A 26,642-nucleotide genomic window follows, 5' to 3' on the forward strand; every position below is an offset into this window, starting at 1 on the left:
CAGAGTATAAGTTTATGAAGGATAACAAAATTCTTTGCGGATGCAGTTTTAATATGTAAACATGAACAATGAAGTGCAGCTTCTATTAAGATTTTTTTTTATTATCACTACACCATTGTGCCAAGGTATAAATGGCGTGTATGTATAGTACATACATTTATCAAACAGTTTTTTTGATACTGACCTTTCTAACACATACTTAAATCGTTTGTTTACGTTCTAGCCAACCATAAATAGATAGATGAATTTATTGGAAGGGAAGGCAGAGAGGTAGGCCGGAATGAATAAAATCTGGCCGGCTACTGTGCATTGGGGAAAGAGAATGGGAGAAGAAAGATCATGATGGGTGAAGATGTGGGAGAAGGCATATGAAATATATATACAGGCACGGCTTTACAAGCGTGATTCAAGTCCAGTGGCGTACAAAAAACGGCGAAGAGCCCGCACTGCCCGCACTGTCTGGACACCCTTCCCTTTGTCCTGTCAAGCGCCCAGCAGCAGCTCCTCCGACGGTGGCCTCTTGTCCAATAGGCATATTTGGTGTGTCAGTATAACTATTTATATTGCAGATACTCGTAGCATGAAGTATCCTTAAAGTAATATAATTTTGACGTTGCCTCGACATGGACACAGTGGTTATACGAGTGACACTTTTATTAGTGTGTTAGTAGTCAGTTACTATCTTTGTCAAAAATGATTTTTCACTGAAACTCATCAGTGCAAGCACAAAATAATTGAACCCCATAAGCTACGGTCGGGATTCTGGAAGACAGGCGAATTACGAATATCAATGCAAATACCAAAACGACAAAACTTATTAAACGGCAGATAACAAATATAATCATAGGGGCAACGTTGATCTAGAATTAAATGGGAAAACTACAATGGACGCATGGGCCTTGGGCCAACCTTTTGACCAGGTGGAATAAAAAAAACATTATACGTGCCGATGCTTTGAGAACGGTAGCTCTGCTTCTTCGTGCCAAATCCTAACGACATCTGGCAGCGAACGTCTGTCCTACAAGCGGAGCAGGGAAGGTGTATTCGTCCCGTCATACCATGTGAATAGCGGTGCCTCTCCGCTGCATGTGCTAAGTGGATTGCTGCCACCACTCGCTCACCTCGCGGTACCATGAATGCGCGATACAGTTTGAACTAAGCACAAATATTGTGTATAAGCATACTTAAACGAGTTCCGCCCTGCATAACTAGGCTGAGCTGAGCTTACCAACAGATCTTTTCTGCTTCTTTTAACTTGAACGAAAATGAGAGCTAAAAAAGCGCGAGCACCAGAACCATATCTGCTGACTGAGCCATCTCAACTGTTAACAGTTTTGTTTGGAATATAATGTGATAAATATGTCGGAAGTGCTACGAAGAACTGTATAAGTTCGCGCGCCCTGGTGGATGTACGAGTATGTCCGCTTTAATCAGAGAAAAAGTACGTCTTATTGGTATTAAATTCATGTTTGAAGAAAAAGCAGTTTTTTTTACTAACGTAATAAAGTACACACCTCGGTGAGTTCAAGACAGGGTCTCGATGCCTGTTGTGTCTGATAGTGCTTGAAATCGAAGGTGCCCGCTTCCCTTCAGCGCACGCTAGAGCGACAATAACAACTTCTTAATTATAATTTTCATCACAGCGAAATCTGATAGTACAGCACTTTGGAACTATTACGTCACTTTTTCGCTTTACAACACATTTCTGAGACGTAGATTCGAAGTTGAAAACGTTTCTTTACCCGCCGCTGTGATTCAAAAGCAGTTATTCATTAGGATCTCATCGGAACAAACTCATGAGTACTGTTTCGCAAATACACACTGTGCTATTTCTGGTGCATGGCGACTGGCACACTCTAAAAAAGGCTGAAATTGAAACTACCGCAGGCACCAGGCGTCGCTTCTGTTGCATCAGCAATAGGTCCCCTAGCTCCGCGGAGGGAATGTCGGCCTGCAAATAAGTTATCTCAGCGCCATTGATGTCGTGAAGACCAAACAATCAGGTATCAAGAACACCTGGGGGCCGACGAAGCGGAAGAGGCGGCATCTGGCGAAGTTATGGGTGTCGAATCATGTATTGCCGAGGCGCGGGTACGACGGACAATTGAAAACGGCTACGTAAACATGTTTTAGATGCTAGCCAGCAGTGAAGTACATAATTTGGAAAAAAGAAACAAAATGACAATCTAAGGCCAGGTTTGGCCCACTTCTATTTGTGATGTATGGATGCGACAGATGGACTGTAACGAAGGCTGACCGTCGAAGAATTGACGCGCTTGAATTGTGGTGCCGGCGAAGACTCTTGAGAGTTCCTTGGACAGCCAGAAGATCAAATCAGTCGATATTGTCGACCATAAACCCTGACTGCTCATTGGAGGGTCAAATTCTAAAGTTAAAGCTCAGCTACTTTGGTCATCTGATGAGAAGAGAGGAGTCGCTGGAGAAAGATTTGATGTTGGGAAAGTTTGAGGGTCACCGGAGAAGGGGTAGGCAGCGAACACGGTGATGAGATGGCATCCTCGAGGCGGTGCAGACGAAGTTATGTGATGTTAGGAAGATAGTGAGAGAGCGCAAAGCATGGCGTGATATGGTACATAGGGCACGAAGAGCCGAGCACACTGAACGACTGAACTGAACTGAACTTGGCCCACTTCTTTAGTTTCTTTCGGTATCGAATTTCTTAATTTGACGCAACCAAATTTACGTTCGCGTGTCGAATGTTTGAGCGTTTACAGATTATGTAACTTTCTCGATACTTAACAGCATTTCTGCTCCACAGGACACAGGCGTAGTTAAGGCCTTATACCACAGACTAATGCGCCAGGCAGCTCAGTGCGCAGTAAAATTCCTACGTTGTGAGACTATGCAGAACGGCTATAATTAAACAATTAGAAAATATTGAGAAAAGCTGCAAAATTCACGGTGTAGAAAATTACCGCTTACCAGCTTACCAAAAAAGTTCAAACTCTTCAAAGACACCTGGATGTTGATGAAAGTTCAAATGCTTCAAAAAATTATCGCCAAAAGAACGAGGTTACGATAAAGAAGCAATGCCGTCAGCGATTTTTGCGCTTGGCTTGACTTAGCGGTTAATGCACTCGGGAAATTCTCCGAGCGGCTCATATTTAAATCCAATTCGCATGTGTTCTTTTTCCTCATTTCGAATTTTCACTTTCCTAAACCCGTGGTATGTAAAAGCTTATAACAATTTCAAGCCCTGTTCTCGTGTCGAGTAAAAAGGGCCTGCAAACAATACTTGGACAGCATTGCAGACATAAAAGAGAAGCTGATAACTCGATATCAGTCCTCTGTTCAGATAACGAGGGACCTCAAGCACCAATGTCAATGGGCGAATGTTAATGCTGTGGTTTACAGGAAAGGGTGTCATTGATGTTAATATCATTTTAGAGTTAACTGTCGACGCGGATCGTGTGCGTGTTGGTAGTATGCAAACCACATCACCTAACCAGGGTGCCCTGGAACTCAGAGCGTGCTCAAAAAGCTTGAACTGTTCGCGTGCAGAGCTGGCACTAATCAGATTGTATCAAATGTAGTATTTTGAAAAGACATTCCTAGAGTCTTAATAGAACTTTCAAGCGATCAGAGAAACGGCACACGTCAGTCATCTTATTACACAAGTTACAAAAACAGATGTGATAATATGGTGTAGAATTTATTCAGAAATGCTTGCCGGCCGCAGAGCGCTGTGCAAAGACAAAAGCGCATCCACTCTTACCAGTGAAGCTTTATTGTCTCAATCTGAACTCGCTAGCGGAGCAGAAAATATTACATGAGAACTACAGGGCTGCTCTATCTTCATTTATGTGTCTATATATTTCCATTCGTGTCTTTGTGTTTCTTCTACGCATGAATGGACAGGTGAGAATAGACGCAGCACAGAGATGCATTTTGTGCTTCCTTGCATGTCTCGTCCTTTCTGCTATAGATATTGAATACCTGTACCTATATATCTATATATAGAGGGAAAGAATACCTATATATCAAACAGTTGCTTTCGTCTGACAACAATAGTTATTGAGAAGCATACTAGTCATCCGTTCTATGGAGTTCACTACTTCTTGTAATGCATACGTGCCCTAATAAAAACAAATATTTTTTTTGTTTCGTTTCAGCTTGACGGCGAAGTACTCGAGGAAGACCTGTACCATGATGCTCGATCTTTTGCGTCTGTAATGGTTTCTGAAGAGAACGGATTACAAGTGGTACGAAGTGGGGTTTTTGGTTGAACTTTTCGGAAATTTATACTAGAATATCTGGGGGCTATTTTTAGGTCATTATACCACAAAACAGTATCTGGCTTTTATGCGACCATTATTTTGCGATAAAGAATTAAGGCTTCCTACTTGCCAGATATTGCAGGTGCCAGAGTAATTGGACAGAGATGCCCTCTTCACATATACGCAGGGGAAGAAAACGTAAGGGTCGACGGCGATTCTGGGGAAGTAACTGCGCTAAAAACATGAGTTGTTAGGAAACACGATAATGTAGTACAAACCATTATAGATGAAATAGCGCGCGAAGTCACTGTAGCTGCATCAGCTATCAGAATAAGATCTTTTTAGCTTAAACGCAGTTGCTAGCCAGCAGAGGTCTTGTGGTAGGCGTTTACCTTCTTAAGCTACTTATCCCATGAAAGCATATTTTTATCGCAGTTACTTGGGTGGAATTGCTCACCATCAAGCGCAAAAAAAACAACCTTGGCGAGAGCCAACAGATGGCTGAATTGCTTAAGTGGGTGTGTGTGGGGGGGGGGGGGGGAGGGGGAGAAGTGGTACAATAAATGTGCAGGTTTAGAGAACCGGAGGTGCGCAGGGTAGAGAAGGAAATGCGTTTCACCAAGTAAAGAAGAACGAAGAGCCGTAGAGGATGAGATACCTCGTGTTGCGAGGTGGCTTGGTGAATGGTCTATGGAAAGAGAGAGGAAATTTGCAACTATAGTGGAGCCGCCAGGGAAGAACCTTGAGGGCAGCTGCAATGGAATTAGCTGGCTATGAAAAGGCCAAATGATGCGTACTATGAGGGCACTGCAATGTGAAGTAGCCTGACGTTGAATAATGTGGAAGCGGCAGCTCAATGTGAGAGCGAAGGAACGCGCAAGAGGAGGAGCTTGAAATTGTCGGAGGGGATGATGCTAGAGAGGAGCGAGAGCTGTTGCATAAGGTGGAAAGTGGGGCAGGAAGGTACAAATGTTGTAGGAGAGAGACACTTCGTTCAGCTTGCTTTCGGTGATGAATAACCTGTGGTAAAATATGATTGTAAGAGGAATGCGGGAATGTGCTTCCTCTATGCTCCTCTCGAGGCCAGAGCGAATTTTCATAAAATGAGGTTTGCCATCTATAGGCCTTGTATTATGCAACTAGCTGCGGGAGTAGCAACATTTAACAATCTTTTAGGTCATGAAATCACAAGGCTTCCTTTAAACAGTTTGGAACTGAGAAAGAAGCGTCCGAGGTCAGCGAGACCTACGGTTGTGAGGTGAGCGAGCTTTGACACAAGGGAAAGGCTGAGATGGCTCAGCAGCGGCTGACACAGGAAAATGAGGTGACTTTCTTTAGAACCCAAATAGCTAACATTAGAGCCCATTAGTTATCTTCTTTCCTCACTACTAGTCCTGCCGATTTTCAATTTTTCTTGATGTCCATTTCATTTTCCTTAAAACAAGTTTTTTCTCAATCCTACTCTGTATTCCTGTTATCACTTAAAAACACAACACTTTCCGATTCATAGATGTCGCCTTTTCCCTCAAGTTAAATTGAGCCCTTTTCGTTAGCCTCTGCATTTCATCTCCACACGTGAGTGCCGATAACATGCAACTATTATATAATTTCCTCTTGAGCAATGCCGATAAGCTGCAAGTCATCATTTACGAGTAATGACAAATGCATCCATTCCAATTCCTCCTATAAGTTATTCCCAATTCATTATCCTGCTCTGCGCTTACCTCCTGTCTTAAATAAATATATTCGCCTACAACATCCAGTATTTCGCTTCGTATTATAAACTGCTGTTTTTTTCCGCGGCCTTTGTGGGGGTATGAGGGGGGACGGTCTTCCGCCCCGCTCCTACTCCGCAGGTGCAACGTTCTCGCTGGCGACCCGCGGAGGGAACAAAGGAGACAAAGGACGGAGAAGACACATAGTTAATACTCCAATGCTATTTATTGCACTTGCAAATAATACAGAGCATGCCTTGGAAGGGCAAGGCTACGTAAGAAGGACTTTTGACTCACCGGCTGGGGAATGGGGGTGCGATTTCGGCGGCGGACATTTAACGCGCCGTGAATATGGCGGCCGGGATCTCCCGTGCGCGCCGCATTCTTCGGACGAAGCCATACCACGGCGTTTGCCGCGGGAGGCGGCGAGAGCGTGCGGTATTTACCGGTCGCTTCGCCGTTGGGAGCCAGAAAATGGGCGGTCGTGCACGACGGGTCCTCCCGTGTGCGCAGCGTAGTCCGTGCCCGCTATCCCTCGGCATTTGCCGGGAGAGGCGGCGGGAGACCACCGCTCTCGCTGCCGGCTGGATCCAGAATCTCATCCCGTCTTCTCGCGAAACCCGCGTAGACGTCTTGGTGGCGCACCCATCGCTGGTCTCCTTCCCCCAAGGGGAGGTATTTACCTCCTCTCCCAGCCGGCGCTGCCATGAAGCTCGTTGGGGGGGTGGTGGTCGGTCTCGGCGAAGGGGGAGGAAACTGGTTTTCCACATCTTAAAAGCTAGCATATTCTTCTGCATATAAAACTTTATGCCTATCTTTCTGCTTTTCCTGCCTAGGTCCTTAATCATTTTTCGAAGTTTTGCCTTGAGTTACTTAGCAAGACAACGTCATCAGCGAATCACAGATTACTGATTGATTCTGCATCCACATTTATTTCTAACAGTTTACATTCCAAATGTCTGAATACTTCCTGTAGGTTACCTGCGAATATTACTCTAGAGTTCCTGTCTCCTTACCTGACAGCTTTCTTTACAAACTTTTTTATTTACTTTACGAACAACTATTGTTGTTGTGTAGCAACCTTAGATATCTTTCACTTCTTTCAAATATGGCTCATTTAAAACCCTTATTTTACAATGCCTCTAAGACAGCTTAGTTTTCGACCTAGTCAAATGCTTTCCTGTAATCAATGATGCCATGTAGAGAGGCTGAATATATTCCGAGCATGTTTATGTCACCTGGATGATATGAGTATGATAGATGATAGAGTACCTTTTTAAAAATACTGCTTGATCCATTGCTTGCTTGATTGAAGTGTAAGGTTGTCCTGATTCTGTAATCGACTGTCTTAGTAAATACTTTGTATGTAATGAATATAGCAAGCTGATGAATGACGCGACCTCCCCCTGTCCTTCAACAAATCTGTAGTGACCTGATCTTCCCCCAGCTGCTTTCTCCATTTTCACAGTTTCTGCAGCTTTACTGGTTCCTTCCTTTGTTACTGGCGGAATGTCTGCTTGTTCTTCGCTACTGCCAATTGCACTTTTATTCTGACTACTACTGCTAATGAGCAGGTCAGAGATGAACTCCTGCGATACTTTGATTACCATGTCCCTTATTTCATACACTACTATTCCCTTACCAGTCCTAGATTACTAGGGAGTAGATTACTAGTCCCTTAGTGCCCACCTAAGATTTTTGTCTATGCCCAAATTCCTATTTCACTGCTTTCAGACTGCCAACGCTCTTTAGAATATATTCGACTTTTTCCATCAAATATTTCTTTAGGTCAGACACTTTGCCCCTATTGATTAGATTTTGTAGCTCTTCCATTTCTCTCCTGTGCCTTGGGTTGCAGCTTTCAGTCTTTGCCATTTCTGAAATATTCCGTCTGCTTACATAGCGCGCCAGTACTCTCCTTTCTTATTCAACTACATACATCTATCGTGGGTCTGAAATTATCATCCATTACTTCTACAATTGTGTGCTTTAATCGGTTAAACTGTATATCTGTTTTATAGCGAGATACTGAATTTTTCTGGATTCCCCTCACTGCTGATGCTTTCGTGAACTTCTTCCCTACAAACTGTTTTGTTCTCGAATTAAATGTAGACATAGTTGATACTGCGCCATAAAGTCGTCACTTCATCGCGCCTCACCTGTACCTCTACATTCGTCACAATGCCGGGGATAGATTGTAATATGAAGTGTTTCATTTTTTTTTTCAGTATCTAGAATAACGCTCTTCTGTATTTAATTTCGAGGCCTTCCGTATGTTCAAAAAGGTTTTCCTGAGTTTTAATTTAATGCCTTTTGCGTACTCAAATATTAACTCTCCCCAGCTATTTTAATGTCACTTCCATATTCACCTACTCTATCCTGTTTTTTGCCTACCCGGACGTTGAAGTCGCTCATCACAGATGCTGTTTTCGTTTTACATTCCCTATTGCTGATTCTGCATCATCCTTGAAGCCTTCGACTGCCTATCCATAATGATAATAGGCACTCATCCTCAGTACACGTGTACGACACTGCAGTCTGAAGCTGAAAACCATCTAGCCCGTCTAAAAGTTCTTTTAGACAGTATTGAAGCGAAGCATAGACATTGAGGCGCAAGTACAAAATACCTCTTCAACTGACAGAGACACTGTAATGAAAATAAGGGGGAGGCAAGAATTGATCATATAAGTTGACACGGCGGGATTATATTTCAATCTACTAGGATAGCATTCTTTTACAACATGTTTAGGAATCGGGTTCTACTCTTGAATTGCAGCTGGTAGAAAAGATCTGTTGTACGACTTAGTGCAGCATTGCAAGTCCTGAGTGCCCATGGAATTTAACGGCATGATGTGCATACTGGTGGAACTAGAAGGCGAAACTGACACTGGGGAAGTTGTAATAAAGTCCATGCAGCAAGCTAAAGAACAAAAAAGAAAATATATCACTTATATATGTAATATATAAGTGATCTATATTGCGGAAGTTTAATAAAAAAACCGGTAGAGAAAAATGAAAATTTAGCCGTACATTGCAGTTGCTCCTTCATGATATTGTTAGTTAAGGAAGATGCATGAGCACGATGATAAGCTCTTTATTTACTCCCGAAATAGGTTAACCAACCTAAAGAATGGTTGCACTGCTTAGGGAAGGTCAGCAGGGATCCCTTGGGACTCTGCGGCCTCCAATGCGCTGCCCCGGATCAGTCTCAGAAAACACAGCACATTTTTTTTCGTGCGCCTATTATGAATCTCAACAGACAATAGAAAAACCTACTTCACCCAGTAAACTCGTCTGACGCGGGATTTAATAATAATAATAATAATAATAATAATAATAATAATAATAATAATAATAATAATAATAATAATAATAATAATAATAATATTATTATTATTATTATTATTATTATTATTATTATTATTATTATTATTATTATTATTATTATTATTATTATTATTATTATTATTATTATTATTATTATTATTATTATTATTATTATTAATTATTTGTTTGAAGGAAAGAAAAGGCGTCGTATCGGTAACGCTTTTACTGTGGACTCCTGCACCTCGCTTTATGGGAAGGAAGGAAGATGGGATGGAATTTGGAAAGAGAGAAAGGGGAGCCGTAGTGCAGGACTACAGAGTAGTTTCGACGATTTGTGGATCTTAAACGTGCCCTCACTTCGAACAGAACATGAACGTCTCTCCGTTTCCCCTCCATCAAAACGCAGCCGCTGGGATTTACCGCCTGTAGCGTTTGACTACAACATGATTTTCATTCACAAATTGCGTTTTTCTGCCAGCAAAAGCATTTAAGTTAAGTAACCAGTATCGATAAATCGCTACCTAGTCAAAGATAACATTGTCTTAAAATGTCCCAGCATTTCGAACTTTATATTATGCTTTGAGCTAGTGCAAAACTTATTCCATAGGCAGCGCTACGTGGCACGTATCATGGACACGCGCCATTAAAAATTGAAAACGGATTTAAAACTTTCTCCTATCTATCTCGCCCTATAAACACTGCCATTTCGTACATATATACCCTTGCCTGTTTTGGCAAGCTTCTCGCAACCCAACCTTTTTTCAGTGTTACGAAATTTAAAGATGAGGGAACATAAAATGATTGAAAGTAGGACATAAATAGTGCTATTGCGACGTGTCCGTTATGAAAGTAGAAGCAACGTCTGAAAAATGTAATCTGTGGCAACAACGTTTACCAATCGAACGGCATAATGTCCCTATGGTTAAGGAGACAATTTATCTTTAATAATAGGAAGGTGTCCTCGGACCACAGTTGAGAATAAGGCCATTGAAGGGGCAGGAAAGAACGATAAAAGGACATGTTCCACATGTTCTTTACGAATACAAGGAAGAAGCCTCACCGTTTGGAGCAAAAGGTACGTATTAAAGACAAATAAATGAGTAAAACAGTTGCCAAGTATTTGGAAGAAAATAAACAGCTAGTCTACATTGACTGACTCGAGAGGAGGGCAATATTTAAAGTACACATATGCGCCTAGCAAATCATAAAACTTCACATGCTCTACATCATTTGGTACTTAGAACAGATCCTCATATGTTGCAGTGACCACGAGTTATACGAAGCGCAGTGATATTAATAAAGGTTGCGTATTAGCGCCAACCCAAGCTCGTTCGTCGAGTGAATGCTATTTGAGGAGAGAACGCGTGAGGGCTCTTTACAAAGTTTAGACAGATATATGCCGCAATTGAGAAAATAAGGCTGACATTTTTGTTTTCATTTTCCTAAGATATTTCTGGACACATTCAGACTTGCTGTTTGGCGCCATTTACAAAAGAACGTTTGAATGCTACGCTATATCATTTTCTGAAATAAAAATTTCATAATGGGAAATGTATTTTAAGAATAATAAGCTTATAATTTATGCAAACCGGTTCATCATTCCGGAACAACTTGTAATTGTGGGGGAAAGATTGGATAATATATGATGGGTTTCCGCAGGTTAATGAGAATGGCCTAAGCATCGATTAAGCGGGGGATGTTCGAGGGCATAAAACTGTGTCGTTTTCTAAATCTAAAGCGTATGGGTTTTGTTTTAATTAGGTTAAAATAAGAATGGGTATAAAAAGGTTTGGTAACATAATTGAGAGCAAAACCATGCTTTTAGAAAGTTAAAATCCACAAACAATATCCATAGAACTTCTGCGAAAAACGTTATTGGTATAATGATGTTATACAAACATTACTTTCCAAACTCTTTTTGGTAGCACAATTAAATTATCACAGTATGTAATGAAAGCGGTCCCTAAGCAACTGCCCCATATTTGCGTGAGAACGCCACCAAGACTAAAAGTTTATTCGTAAAAAAAGCGAGAAATGTACGTGAGATGATATGGAACAAAAATGTAGGTTCCCCTAATTAGCCCTAGGCAGCGCCAGATAGGAGGTAATGGAGCGAAGTATGGAATGTGTAAGTTCTCCTTAGACAGTCTGAGCTGCTGTTCTAATAAAATTTCTGATACCTCCAGTGCTGTGTTCAAAATCCAATAAATACCGTAGGCGACATAGGGCGTGTCCACAACTTTGGACGTTGTCACCGACCCCTCGATGCATCGCGACTGCGACCACAAAAAAGCTATATCGAAGTAGGGAAGGCATAGGAGCGGCAAGTTTCGCATGTTCGGTATACTTTTCACACGTGCCGGAAACTATAAAGGAGCTAAAGTTGAAAACGATCATGGATGCTTCAATAAGAAATGTCACTTGAAGGCCGGGTTAGAGTGGATACTTTTGGTAACATAATGTAGAGGAGCCTTCGGGGGATAACATGTAGAGCACGTCAGCACTACTTGGGCTTTAATGAAAGTGCTCAAAGTGTACATTTTAACGCTACAGCATTGAATGCTGAGTTCACCACAAAATCCACCGTCGCGTCGGGTTTTAAACGAATCATCACCATCATGGCTCTGACAGGCTGTAGCTGGCAGCTGACATAGACTCGCCGTGACTGGCCGTACGCTTTCCTGACATATGTTTGGCAGGAGCCGCCAACTCGATCCGCGCATTATTTAAGAGAGGGTGGTGTGAGAGACTGCCTGCTAGGAACCATGGATTCTCTTAGCACTAGACCACAGAGGCAGGTTCCAATGACTTGGTTTAAATGATGTTTTATATCTGAGGGCTAGCCTATGCTATCATAGAATTACGTGTCAGAAAATTCGAAGCGAAGTTTACGTGTCGAACATAATGTTTCTTATTGTCTTTGCCTTGACCGGAAATATGTAATTTAACTCAATTTTGATGAGATCAGTGGGAGCGACATGCCTGTACAACTACAATGTGTTGCAAGTGTTATAAATTCTTTTTTATATATATAGCGTCAATCGCAGGAACCATTTCAGCGCCCTCAAGCCAGCGTGCAGAAAATTAATTTGAGGAACAGAAAAATTAGGAAAACAGGCTGCGCATTATTGGAACAGTATAGAATTTCCCTAGTCGCCTGAACTCGGTGAGGCTGTAGTGGAAGTTGAAGAGTAATTCTGACTTCCTTGAATCATTAGACGTGCTTGGACATCGGCACGGTGCATTAAGCACGAAGAGCTAATATATTTCAATGACTTTCCAATGCTATAATCTGCAACTGCATTTCGCCTTACCGCATGCGTAATGAGCATAATTTATCACAAAGCATAATGACAGCATAATTAGTCATTATGGAATAAATACATCTGTAAAGAAATCGAGATTTTAACGAAAGCTCTTCTGGTCGGCATGGATTTAAACGTGCATATTTGACGCCGACCAAAAACAGCAACGTAAAAAAAATAACATTTAGGCTTCCATACGGACTAGCCGAAAAGTCATGTTTGGTTTTTATTTTTATTTTTGGGTTGTTATTTTTTTTTAACGGTGACAACAATATCACGTTTAAATACGGCTCTGAAATTTCAGCATAAATTCCTACATTTTTGTACTACAGGCTGTTGGGTAGGGCAGAGGTCCGAACAAATAATACTGTTTATGTTTTGTCCTGTCATAACGGCGAGGTAGATAGACTCATCTTCTAATTACCCACCCCACTTTTCATTAAGGTAAACACCTACGTAGGGACACCGGCGCATTTAAAACGTGTTTGATCTCAAAACCCGTCAGGATTTGAAAAGAACATTCAACCTTGGACACAGCAGCGCGGTCAATTGTTTTGCATGTTAACGTTTAACGAGGTTTGAAGTGTTGCACTCAATATTTACATGCAGTGACCCGACAAAAGTAAATGTTGAAATAAGATACAATCGTCTTCCTCTCTCGTCTTTGTTTTAGGTGTGCAAGTGAACACACGGTTCAGGAATATTACCGAACGCCAAGGTAAAAAAATAAATGTGTTATTTATGTCCCGTTTTAGGCATTACACCTTTTCCCCTTTCCAGGTAACGCCGTGCCCGAAACTGTATACCCTGAAATGCTCATTGCAGTCGACAGCACATTTAGAGCGCAGTTTACATCAAAGGAAACTCTTATGAAGTACATGATGATCACCTTGAATTCTGTAAGTACCAGTGGGTTGTTTTTCACATTGTCATGATTGCACCCCGCTCTTGTTTTTCGTAACTGTACAAAAGAAAAGATTTGACATTTCTTTTTCGGTTGACGTTATCTCTCGCACAGTGAAATGATGCCTGTCTCGAGAATCCTATAGATTACTACATGTAACAAATGATAAATTTTTCACCACTCCTGTCCCTATTAGGTTAATGTCAGGTACATGACGGTTTCCAGTCCAAGGGTTCGACTCAAGTTTCGTTGTCTGGAGATAATGACTGTAAGTAAAGGCTTTATTTCTTAGTTATTAGGCATCTTAAATTTGCGAAAGGAAACCTTATAATAATGTTAACTTTTCGTTTGCAGGCACAGGTAGAAACTTTCTTGCAGCGCTCTGGAAACTTCGTTTTGGCCCTGCGAACGCTCAGTCAGTGGAAAGACTACGTTAATGCAAATCCGAACAAATACAAAGATTACGACGGTGTTTACCTAGTCACAGGGTGTGTATAGAAGCAAACAGGAGTGCCAATGTTCATTTATTTATGCATTTTATTTCGCGTTCATTGCAGGCTTGATATGGCTGAGTGGGGGTACTACGGCTGGAACAATGGCCTCATGGGTAAGGTGCATTTTTACTGCATTTTTCAGAGAAATATAGAAGACATGCTTATCTGGGAACGATATGAGCAAGACTAGCCCTTCCAATGCCGCACGTTATATTTTTTGTTTTATTCTTACGGGCACCAGATGTTTAATGCTTCTTAATTGTCCTTCAGCCTTGCTATGCTTCTGAGACCCAAGTCAGAGCGTTGGCTATGACTATAAAAAAGAATATATTGCAATCCGCTAAGTTGTGCTTTTCACTCATAATCAAATACTAAAATTGGGAAGGGAGGAAGGTGGGAGTGAAAGTGGAAAGAGAGAAAGAGGAGCCGTAGTGGAGGGCTACGGAGTAATTTCGACCACCTGGGGATCTTTAACGTGCGCTGACATCGCACAGCACACGGACGCCACTTCGTTTCGCCTCCATCGAAACGCAGCCGCCGCGATGGAGGCGAAACGAAGTGGTGTCCGTGTGCTGTGCGATGTCAGCGCACGTTAAAGATCCCCAGGTGGTCGAAATTACTCCGTAGCCCTCCACTGCGGCTCCTCTTTCTCTCTTTCCACTTTCACTCCCACCTTCCTCCCTTCCCTTACGGCGCGGTTCGGGTGTCCACAGAGCAAGTGTGACAGTTACTGCGCCTTTCCCTTCCTGTGAACCAATTTAACTTTAACTTTAACTTAACTAAGATAAGAAATTAAGGTGCCCTAAGAAATATTAACGACAGTGTCCTTCATTTGTGATTTTGCGAAATACGAATTATTATGAAATCCTCACTGTATTTGTTCTGAGTTCTTGTTCCTTCTTGGGGACGAAGAAAGAGGAGGAGTAAAACTGGCTTACGTTAGAAACAACCAAAGGCGTACTCCATTCAGGGTGCAATGGTTCCTTTACAATGGTTTAATTCCCGATACATAGCGGGAAATAAGTGCGAGATGCTTTCGTGGTATTGTAGTGATTAGGGGCAGCGAGCACTAGTAAAAAGATCTGCCTAAACTTTTTAACTCAGACATCGGTATTGTGGTCTAGGGGCTCTCATTCACAGCTTTTTCTAAAGGTATGTAAATTTCCATGTTCGGTAAGGTTTTTGAGCGTGGCCTTCCTGGAAGTAACATTGTGTAAAGGTAAAGCTCGCAGGTTTTGGTAGCTTAGGGCATTGAAATTGAGGAGAATAAACGCGAAATAAATTGACTTTACGGAATAAAAAACTCCCGAAAATAATCACCGGTGTATCAACAACTGCCCTATTCGCAGGCAAAAAGTGATGGTTTGAGATTGGTTTCGTTAGGTTTATAAAAATTATTGTCCCAAAGAGGCTATGACGGACGGCGTAGGAATTCTAGGAATTCCTACGGTTCTAGGAATTCAGTCCACCAGCCGTTTTATAACGTACAGTTCCATCTGAAACTGCGGGGGCGCGTGGTGTTACGCCTACATCGAAAAGCTGCCGCCACAACTGGGATCAGATCCCGGAGTCCTCTGGTTCAGCAAGTCGTACCACCATAACTGTTAAGCCACAGAGGCAGGGCATGATGCTCCGAGATCTTCATTAAGTGCATCCGAAAGGTTGCGCGAGGAGTTAATCACAGTGAGAATGAGAGAAATTGTTGCGATAAAATCCGCCCGAAAATGCACCCAAAGAAGAAATAATTTCGCGACCAGTTTTCTCAACAAAGAAGGTTTGTTTCACACTTGAAAAAACTTTAAATGTCAATTTCAAAAAAATTTCAATAACGTTATTTCATTATCTGGTTGGTAATCATGTTTCGATTTACCATAGGCTATTAGCTATAAGGAACGGCAGAACAGAATGCTCCGAAACGTTCATCCACTTATTGCCTTTAATAGTCACTGACATGGTGAAGTACACGAGTGCCGTGCTTTTTCCCTTGACTAAAATGGGTTAGCTGCGAATGCGAATAATACTGTTTATATTAATAATGAATAAGTACCAACTCGCCCAACAAAGTATCTTGGTAAGCGAATGATACTGTGTCTTTAATATACTCGGTGTACTTTCTCTCAACATCCCCCTTCATCCATGCATCGTTAAAATAACGCGGCGGGCTGTGCGCCACGATAAGTTGCCTGAAATTGATGCCTGGAAAAAATTAGATGGCGCAACTTTTCTGACGTCATGAAGACATTATAGTTAGTTAATTTTAAAATCTTATTCGCTGTTTGAAGGCGTCAACCAGTAAACTAGAGTTACCAACTCGCGAATAAAACAGGAATAATAGTTTATTCACACTTCAGTGACAATAATATTGCGAAATTATTTGGGAATGCATTATCAGGAATTGTTCTTTTGCTGAGAGAACGTATACATGATTTTTCTGTACCGCGCACTTGGTACCAAAAACTGCCATCTTTTTTTTTCCATCAGGCTACGCGTATATAGGAGGAGCTTGCGGGAAACAAAAGGTTGGTTATGGTGAAGATACCGTTGGAACTTTCCGTGGAGTCCGAATATTGACACACGAAGTTGGACACCTGTAAGTATCTAATTTACTGTGTTATTGTTTCATTCCAAACATATTTTGCAACCAGATTATGCGGAATAATATCTATGAACTAGACTGGATATATTAAGCAGGAGACGTAAAAATAGCGTGCTGAAATAAATAACGTATACTTCATACAGCCGCAAAGACTACAGTGAAAAAATTTAATTTTTGACGTTCAAGTAATAATATAAGCTTTTAAACGGCAAAAAAAAAAACGAGGGCTGCAATTGCTGCTAATGATGTAGTCCTACGAGTTATCTGCTCACATAAATAAAAAACTATTATGAATTTACACTTTCAGAAGTGCCATCCTGCGGTATTATTGGTGAGATGTCAGGAAGAAAAGGAAAAGTAGGCCAGAGAGGTGCCCATATTTTTGCGAGCCATCGGTGTTTAACACTTGCGATCTTTCCGGGGATGTATGCTAGTTCTAATTGAAAACGTGTAATTTTCGCGTTATTTTTTAGAAAAACAATGATACATTAGACGATTCTCGAATGTCCTAAAATTTATTTGTGAAGTGGTCCTAACCTTCAATGCCTTATTATTCGCTTCATAATTATAAATGTGGGATTTTACAGACACTGAAACAAAGGTTCTAAATACAAGGCTTGCTTTTCAACACTGATGCGAGACCTTAGGGCCTACACTATATGCGGCTAAACCTTCTATCATGACCTTTGTTATCAAATTTTAATCACATTTAACTTTTATCAAGGGAGATTGAACCACTGAAATGAGTTTTCTATTGTTCAGACGGAAAAGCGCAAGAGTGTAGAGGAAGATGAATTAATCAAGACGACAGCATTTGAAACGTATTTAGCTCAAGTTGTTGTCTACGGTGTTGCTGCATATAAGGACTAATTATGAGAATAAAAATACGCGGATTGACAGGAGCGGTGTATAGAGCATCCCGGATTTCTCGAAAAAAGTAGGCAGGTGGAACGAGACACGCTGATGAAAATAAAACAAGAATGATGAAGATTGTATTTGCAAGGATGTCATTTTGCATATTCTCAAAAAAAGTGTATTGTTAGAGATTGATTGATTTTTTGTAGCAACAACCAGCTTCTTCAGACCAATACAGACGTTGAACAACGCTTCAGAGGAGTATACCGAATGAAAGCATTATAAGGCTCTTTATATAACTTAGCTTTGGAAGGGGCAAGCTATATAAATTGAGAAAGCAGTATGAGAATGTGCATCACTTTTTTGTGGCGCTAAAATGGAAAACTATATGATAGCACTTAGATTGAGGCTTAATTAAAATGAAACAAGAATAGAATCGGCTTAGTAAATTCTTAATGCATTTAGTTACTAATTCGTCTTTGTCACGAATGAATTATTTTCGGGAAGAAACAGAAACGGCCATAAATTTACATCATTCGAAAGCATAGAATAAGACAAAACTAATCGCCTTGTAATTGTGGAAACCATGACATTTGACATTTACAAATGCATGGAAGGAGAGAAATTGTCGGGAATGAGGGCGTGTTATTTCAATATGAGTGCATCGCAAGAATAAAAACTAAAGGTTGCAATTCTACCAGTATAGAGCGGACAGAGCAACGTCAGCCAAATGTTTCGCTACCTGAGAACATTTTTTATGATCACACCGCAGTTGGTTTAATATCTCTCAAACTTCTACGAATGTAAATAGAGCACCGTTCACTTTAGTGGCGCCGGGTGTTTTTTTAACGTCAACACTCGTTTCTTATAGGACTGTATCTTCGTTGCAAATCAATCGCCATGATATGCGGCAAAATAAGATCGCTTAATAGAGAGTTTGTAATGGGTTCGCTACATTCTTCATTAAGCACCCGTTGCATCTGGCTCTCAAACTGAAAATCTTACCGAATCGTTCACTGATATCATTTGCTTAAAGTTCGCGTCTATATCGTCTGTAGGATCGTTTCTCTACTTACTCACTACTTTTTTTTTTACATTGTTGTGCTAATTTTGAGGTAGGAAAGAACATCTCGCAAAGAATGAATTATAAGCAATTAACGACGTGAAACAAAATGTCTGCTGTATTTCTCCTCTAATAATCTCTTGTTTCTCGCTGTATAATTTGAAAGAGGCACTGATTGAAAACGTTAATTGGTTTTAATCAGGGGCATCCAGATGGTACACAATTCGGATTAGAGAAAGGAACGAGCTATTTTTTCCTTCTCCGTATTCCCTTTTAGCGTCGAAATGAACTTAGGTACCCAACTAGAAGAAAAGATAATATCGCGAGCCTTCCATGAATCTTTTTCTTTCATTTGTACATACCACCGTCATAATCCCGCCGTGGCACCTCCGGCACCGCGGCTCATGACGCTTTAGGTATGTATGGTGACCGTACAGTACGTCCTAGATGTCAGGCTGACAACTGCGCGCATAGTACCTGCACTGCAGAGCTACATTTAGGCCTTGAAAAATTTACCATGTTTGTCAACATTTATCTAATGAAGATTGCCCTATATATCACATTTCTTGCTTTAACTAGTCCCAATGTGTAGCCACGCGGTGGTGAAGATGTTGAGCGCATTCATATGCATATAGTTGAGGTACTTCCGTAAGCATAGCGAAGGCTTGAAAATTGAATTTATTCGTATTTGTTACTTCATCAATGCCCTATGTTTTCCTCACCGTAATAGGCTAGGCTGCCCCCACGATGGCACGTCCTCTGGCTCCTTTACAGCTGTCAACTGTCCTTGGAACAATGGCTTCATCATGAGCTACAAAGAAGAAGACAGTAGGAGTATGAAATTTTCTCACTGCTGTAACGAGATGATCACCTGGCTGGTGTGGTAAGTTACCTGACTCGTTTACTGAGGAGCCCGCCAGGAGCTTCTGAAGAGTATCAGGACTTGGAGAATGTGCGATAATTCCTCTAGCAGTGCAGATGCATTTGCGAGGTTAGTGGGACATTAAACTGAAAGCAGAGAATTCTCGGCAGATTACAGCACAGACACCGATCCAATACACGCATATAAGCACACAAAAAGTCTTGCTTTGGAAGACAAAAATGATAGAAAAGGTTACATAGCGCGAATGTTCATGTAGTGGAACCACACCTATAATAAATAAGCCTGAAACGCCGTAACAATTCACAAATAGTGTTAAAGTGCTGTCGCTTTGACCCTCTCGGAGCCTTCCAGTTAATAATATGGAATATAAAAGACATTAGGGCGTTAGAAGGATGTAGATAGATCTGTGAAACCCTTGCCTTCGTTCAGATTTTTCCAAAAGGCGCCCCTCATGTTCAAGTACCAAAGCAAAGCGGTAGATTTGTGGTAGAGCATTCACCTGTCCTTTAGGAGGTGCTATATTGGATTCCGGATGTTGTTGCATGCCCACTCTGCTTTTAATGAGTGCTTGACCTCTTGCGAACTGGTCTGGGGGTTTCCCAGTGATCAATATCAGAAAACAAGGCTAGTATACATCTTCCCCTTCTCCCGAGAGATAATCTGTTAAACATATAATATTGCAGAATTTACTTCGGACCAATGATAATAGAGGCAGAAAGAAGGAACACCACTAAAGTCGGTGGACGACTGACTGGAAGAGGCAGATGATAAAAAAGAAACAAATATTAGTTGTGGTTTAGCTCGTGGTTAAACCTGGAGTTACGCGAGAGCTGTCTGCATGGCTACGCTTAGGTTTGGCCTGAAAACGTACGTGGCCTTTGCACATATTATTATTATTATTATTATTATTATTATTATTATTATTATTATTATTATTATTATTATTATTATTATTATTATTATTATTATTATTATTATTATTATTATTATTACGATTCCACCCTTATTTATGCCATAAATGGAATTTTTCACCTTTACAGTGCTATGAGACGAAAGCGTCTGTTATCCCAACTTTCTCCTTTTCCTTTCCCTTAAAGGGTTCGGGGACAATTGTGACCGATACTGCGCCTTTGCTTTCCTGTAAACGAATTTGAAACGCCGCTGATGTCTGCCGCTCTGAGTCTGCTTCTATATGCTGTGTGGCACGGCGTTAGAGGAAGTGCCAATTGATTGGTGCCGCCCAGACTTCTGGGTCGAACGCCCGGCGGGGTTAAACTTCGCTAGGGGACGTCATCACCAGTCGTGACGTCATGACCGAATATGACGTGTTATAATGATGTCACTTATGATTATTAGCCATGCACGCATGAACTACACGATGACGTAACATCCGATGACGCAACCATATAAGGATGTCATGTGTAATGACTAGTCATTACTCATTACTAGTTTTCACTAATGACTAATTAGTACTAGTTCGTGACTAGTTTAGTTTGAAATTAGCTGTCGTTTAGCTTTTGGGTAATCATGGAAGTAAGCGGTTCTTAAACCTTTCGTTACGTGGGAGGCGGTAGCTGGCAGCTGACATCGCTGAGCACTGACATTACGTTTGGCACGAACTGCTAACTCGGGCCTCTCCTTCCTTTCATAAGGGAGAGTGATATCACAATGAGCCTGCCAAGACCCTTACATTCACGTTGTCCTTAGGCCACGCCCAGCGGCACCGCCAGCTGAGGCGGTTGCTAGGCAACGGCTCATGGTCAGTGCGACCACGGCGAAGTGGCTGGCGTAGTATAGTTCTCGCTACAGAACAAACCTGTCAACAGTGTTCAGTTACGGAACTGTAAACGATTATACGGATATACCTATGTAAGCACTCGTTTAGCTTCTTTGTTTTTACGTTTTGCTGCTCAGTTTCATTCAAAATTTAGCAATGAAGCATTTACCGCAAGGGCTTAAAGAGGTTAGAGTGTTCTAAAATGTCAGACGCTGGCATAATATATATGCCTTTTTATTCCTTGTGAAACAAATATTGTTGAGAAAGGAACAATACGCTAGCCAGCCCGGCTCGTCGCGTATGCTCGTATGCCGTAGCCGCTAAAGGCAGGAGCTGCCAACTTGGGTCCCTCGTTTCACATGGGACGGTTGTGTCAGAATTGGCCTGCCATGACCGGGGTATTCGCGTTACCCCTATAGAACGCTAAGGCTCGTTAATACGGCTTCCTTAAGCGGAGATTTATATGTGGGCTGGTTCTTTCAGCTCATCGTAGTAACCAGGGTGCACATATCTCCCCAGGCCAGCGTTGAAACTGCGTTGGATATTCTGGCTACCTGAATGCCTAACCGAACTGAAAAAGAGTTAGTTATCGCGACGGGATACTTTATTAAAGGAAAGAACTCCACCTTCGTTCAAGCGGCAGAGGAGCGGTTTCTACTCGAGTTGAGCCAGCACCAATCTGAAACAACCTCATATTAGGGAAGCAGTTTATACTTGGTTTTACAGAGAGCCTCGGCAGATACAAAGCACGTCGTCAGAAGAGTGAAACGAGGTCTCACTACTTCACTGATCATAGCAGCGTCATCATCGGTGTAAAGGATAAAAACATAGTCTTTACCTGAACAATTTGTCTTGTTTTCTGCTCCGCTTTATGAGAACCACAGGCCTAATCGAAAGACTATGAGTGTGCTATGACATGACTGTGACGTCACGTGATGTGGTGTGTCTGTTATGTGACTGTACTAACTTCAACTATCCCTCTCTCAACTCTTATATCCACTCATCCCCTCTCCCCCAGTGCAGGGTAGCAAACCGGTTTCTTTTATTGGTTAACCTCCCTGCCTTTCCTCCTCATCTTCCTCCTCCTCCTCCTTCTCTTGTCTTACAACAGGGCTAAACCAAACGCTTAACCACGAGCTGCAAAAACAAGCGCAGTCATGAAGCCGTTAATTTCGCAATTCAACTAGATGTACCCAGAGCTAAACCACAGCCAATAGTATAACTGTGTATGTCTTAGAAACGGCTCCAGTAATCTGATTACTCTAGTGGCAAATACAGAAATAAGTGCGTATTGTTTATTGATATTCCTTTGGGATTTCTAATTCCTGCTCTATATAGTATTCCTGTGGCAAAAAAAAAAAATTCACATCAGTTTCCGGCTGAGAAACAAAACATACCATCCCTTTTGACCGAATTAAATTGCAAACACAGCAATAATAAAATATGCTATATTGTGATAGATGTTATACAGAGAAGGCCCTAACTGTCGCAAGGTTTGAGTCCTTGCACGGTCAGTTATCAAGGCTACTAGGAAGAAAGACAAGAGATTAGACATGGACTTAAATGCAAATATATAGAAAAAGTAGAAGTAGAAATTAATGGACATGGTTTCCGACAGAGAGTCAGAAAGGAAAAAAAAAACACATTCTAATGTAGTTGCTTCCCTCCTTTTTTTGAACATCTTTTCGGGTTTGCAATGAATGTTTCTCTCGGAAGGAGTATCGAGATTTATTTATTGCTACCGGCTCTTTCTAATACACTTCTGGATTTCTCCTAAACTCATCGCTCAGGAAAATGGCTGCAATCGGAAGCGAAAGTGCTTGACGTAGTGATCCAAGCCAAGGTTCAGCCTGTGTGCACCCGGAGAGAAAAGCTGAACGATGTGCATGAATACCGCTTCGATTGTATTACGGTCTTGATACCGGTGTTCAGCATTACGCAATCGTGTAGGACGTGGTGAGCTCACTGTCGCCGCAGACAAAGTCTCGCATTTTTGTCGAGTGAAAGCATGATAGATGGTATAATACGCCCTAGATGGGAAGAGTGCGTGGGAAGCGTCTGTTCAATCGCCAAGCTGCTGGCTAAGGCTGACCTTCATCCAGGTTCATTCAGAGAGATTTATGGCTACTTTGTGGCAACGAAAGGGTCTTCCGTTTGATGAAGTGAATTCATTTTTTTCACTGCTGTTATGATGCAATGAATTGAATGGGCTGTATAGCTTCGCAAAGAGGGTTGTGCCCTATAATGTATATTTCCCGGCGTCTGTTAATAGAAGTGTACTGTACTTTCGTAGGTCTACTCAAGGAGCATGCCTACGCATCAAGACCACGAAAAGGAAAATACGATCGAAATACTTCGATAAGAAATTTCCTGGTGATATGCTCAGCAGAGACAGAGTTTGTAAGCTGGCATTTCCCACAGTCTCGGGCACACGTTTTATGGCAGTAAGTATTTGTTAGGACAAAAATAGGCTGTTATGTTTTTATCTTATCTTATATTTTGGGCAGATTTAGTGTGAATCGTACACTCAATAATCAAAATTGCGCTCAATTTCCAGGCATAACCTATTGCTAAACCTGCCAAAAAGCTTACGTGCCTTATGTGTCATATATTAGAAAATGTGGACCATAAAATGTTATGGCATAATATCAAAATCCGTATCAAATAAAATATCACAGTGTATTATAACGCAAATATAGACCGACCACTTGCATTAATCGCAATAATTGTATACACAAAACGAGTGACCGAAAATTATATAACAAAAAAAACAACACTGGTACTCTGCTAATGTCAGCGCCTCCAGTGTGAAAAATCCATTTCCTTACTAGGCTCTGATGAGTGACGCAAGCTGACTGCGCTAGAAATTTGAAATAAAAAAAAAAAACAATTTTATTACCGCGGATCATTCGGTAATTACGTTACTCTCAAGCCACGCTCGAAAGAGGAGATTCCGCCCCCCTCCCCTTTTTCAGTACTGTGAAAGTCGTAGCTTTCATTTACCTGTCAATTTCCACGCCAAGATTTCGCTCCCAGCAGTACTACCAGAATGCGTTATGCTTTTTTCCATTCATTGAGTGAAAATTTGCCAAATAGTTCTTGCGATGGCATGCGCCGACTGCTTACATAGCGTCAAGTGAGGACAGAAGGCACCCATGGCATATCACGAAAAGATCGCCGCAATTTTTTGAATGTATATACTCATTCACAAGCAAGCACGTCCTTTTCGGCTTATATCTCCCGTTGCGGAGGATGAGCGGAAGAGTACAGCGCATTCGCGGTGAAGCACGCTAAGTGCTGATGTACTGGTGAGAATGAAGTTTGACAGGTGTGCGAAGAAGCAGGTGTGCTATGCAGGAGAAGAAGCAAAACAGCAGCAGGAGAATGGAGCGGCGCCCACTCCGTACATCACACCTGCGAAAAACCGGGCAGCGAGCAGTCCGCGCACCGCAAAACAGGGTGCTCAAAGTCGGCTCAAGGCCAAACTGAGCCGTACGTGAAACGTGCAGCAGCTAGCGTAGTGAAGCTTTCGCTTCAAAATAAATGGCGAAATCGGCTCCATATACAGCAAGCGGTAAACGCTGCGAGAGGCTCCGAGCTCTCTAACCAGCATACAGATGATAGACTGATGGACGGCGCTTGAGGAATTTGCTGAAAGCCAAGAGTTGCGAATAAGCAGGCAGAAAATCCTGAAAAAAATTTAATCTGGCAGAGAAAGCTTGCGATTTCCTCCGCAAAGGAGCAGTCTTGTATCTGAATGTACCAGAGGGGTACGGTACACATTGTATTGCCCTTCGCCGCAAGTGTTCTTTATGTTCAGACTAACTGAGACTACGAAAAAAACTATTTTAATTCAATTCGATCGCCATTTATCATAGCGAAATAACACTGTAATGCTGGCGGTAGTTTGGAAAGGAATCGGCGATATAAAGATGCCGCTGCTTTGTATCTCATTTGACTTAAGTCCGGTGATTACTCCTTTTGATGGTAGTACAAATAGCTGCCGTGATTGCAAAATATTAGGGCTTTTTTGTTTATGCCGGGCACATATTGGGAGAAAATGATTTTAAATAAATAACTGATACATTTTGAAAAATAATATTAGTGATGGCCGTCGCCATGAGCAATTGATAACATATGAATGATTGGATCTACAAATATAAATTTGTGTCAGGAGTGCGTATTACTGGAGCAAAAAGCTAGCTTACCTGCTACTGTATTAATTTGCGTCTATGTACCATGGGACATCGTGGTTTTTCTATCGGCAATCAATAATACATATAATGTCCTCTTATTTTCTTGCTTCCCTTCAATTAGTATTAACTTCCAAAACTTCTAAAGTTTCATCAAAATATTATTTACTATATCATGTCTTTCTGCTCTTCATATGTGCTCTGATGCTTGATGCATTAGAGTACATATTGCAACCAAAGTAGATTTTACACGATCATTTTAGCGCAGAGAAGAGGTTGTAGTGTCCATCACACCTGATTCATCGGGTCTAAAATTTATTTCTTCTTTTTTTTTAATACATTATCAGCAGCACGAGCAATCGTCCAGCCACCTATGCACGCAATAAGTCATGGTGTATATTGTGTCCTTTCACGTGGCTGATATGAATTACACGGGAGACTTTTGGTCATCATCGCACATCCTTGCAATCACGATTATAATTTTTTTTCTAATCCAGACATCGACTACTGCCAGGTCTGTTCATATTTAAGATGAATCATTACCGATCACAATATTATCTGTGGCACTTCCATTTATCCACAGGTGAGCTAGGTAGCGGTAGTTGACGCTTTGGTTTTGAACGCTGGCAGGAATAAATGGGCTGCACAGCTATCTGCCATAAAAAACTCTATTAATAAAAAGCCATTCGCATAACAATGCATGCTGACTGCCCAACAACACTATCTGCAGTTTGGAAGATTTTTAAAGGTGTTCATTGATTTTTATCGTGTAGACGCATAATTGTTTGAGTCTGGTTTGAACGACTGCCGAAGGAGAGAAGCGTAAAGAGGTTTCAGTGCATACCCTGTTGAATACCGTTAAAAATCTGTCATAAAAGCGAGAAAATGATAGTCACTTGCACTTAGCTTAGCTTTCGCAGGATGATATAAGCTTGTCAGGCATTTCAAGGCCTTTAGTAAGATGCACTGAAGAGTTTTTATTCCATAATGTATGCATTTGGAATAAAAACAAATTTCTGTATTCCATTAGTAGCAAGCACAACCAATCTTATATTAGAATGAAGTGCACTGAGTTGTTGGCTCTGAATACAGGCAGTGCTTTACACATCAAACCCTCTGCCTAGTTTTATGCTCTCTTTCACTGAAGTAGCTTTCCAATTGTTGCTGTCAATGCGACCGCACACCAATACAACCCTCGGCTTCTAGTGACTAAGCTTTGCAACTATATTTGTACATAACGCTCACGCCTTTCTCTTCTATGAGCAGCATAAAAGTTAATATATCACACATAA

At 41.4% G+C, this 26,642-nt stretch overlaps 1 protein-coding gene and 1 long non-coding RNA gene across 7 annotated transcripts in view; one reads left to right on the forward strand and one right to left on the reverse strand.

Annotated features, from left to right (window-relative positions):
- The window catches only part of LOC146174000 (uncharacterized), a 77,820-nt gene extending 58,312 nt beyond the window's left edge, over positions 1-19,508 (reverse strand). For 5 of the 6 annotated variants that reach the window (XR_014701827.1, XR_014701832.1, XR_014701830.1 and 2 more), the window contains exons 1-3: positions 19,390-19,508; positions 19,220-19,308; positions 1,515-1,599 (exon numbers count right to left, since the gene is read on the reverse strand). This is a non-coding gene — a long non-coding RNA (uncharacterized LOC146174000). The remainder of the gene's footprint in view (positions 1-1,514; positions 1,600-19,219; positions 19,309-19,389) is intronic. The other variant, XR_014701833.1, reaches the window with a different exon arrangement.
- The window catches only part of LOC146174001 (venom metalloproteinase Antarease-like), a 34,456-nt gene that overhangs the window by 3,849 nt on the left and 3,965 nt on the right, over positions 1-26,642 (forward strand). The window contains exons 3-12 of the mRNA XM_084583581.1: positions 4,134-4,223; positions 10,232-10,355; positions 13,259-13,303; positions 13,366-13,484; positions 13,686-13,757; positions 13,844-13,977; positions 14,047-14,096; positions 16,465-16,573; positions 19,228-19,380; positions 23,451-23,601. Of these exons, the coding sequence (XP_084439707.1) occupies positions 4,134-4,223; positions 10,232-10,355; positions 13,259-13,303; positions 13,366-13,484; positions 13,686-13,757; positions 13,844-13,977; positions 14,047-14,096; positions 16,465-16,573; positions 19,228-19,380; positions 23,451-23,601 (1,047 nt within the window). The remainder of the gene's footprint in view (positions 1-4,133; positions 4,224-10,231; positions 10,356-13,258; positions 13,304-13,365; positions 13,485-13,685; positions 13,758-13,843; positions 13,978-14,046; positions 14,097-16,464; positions 16,574-19,227; positions 19,381-23,450; positions 23,602-26,642) is intronic.

This window comes from Amblyomma maculatum, chromosome 11 (genome assembly GCF_055883805.1).
Source record: "Amblyomma maculatum isolate TAMU_Amacu chromosome 11, ASM5588380v1, whole genome shotgun sequence".
Taxonomy (NCBI): Eukaryota; Metazoa; Arthropoda; class Arachnida; order Ixodida; family Ixodidae; genus Amblyomma; species Amblyomma maculatum.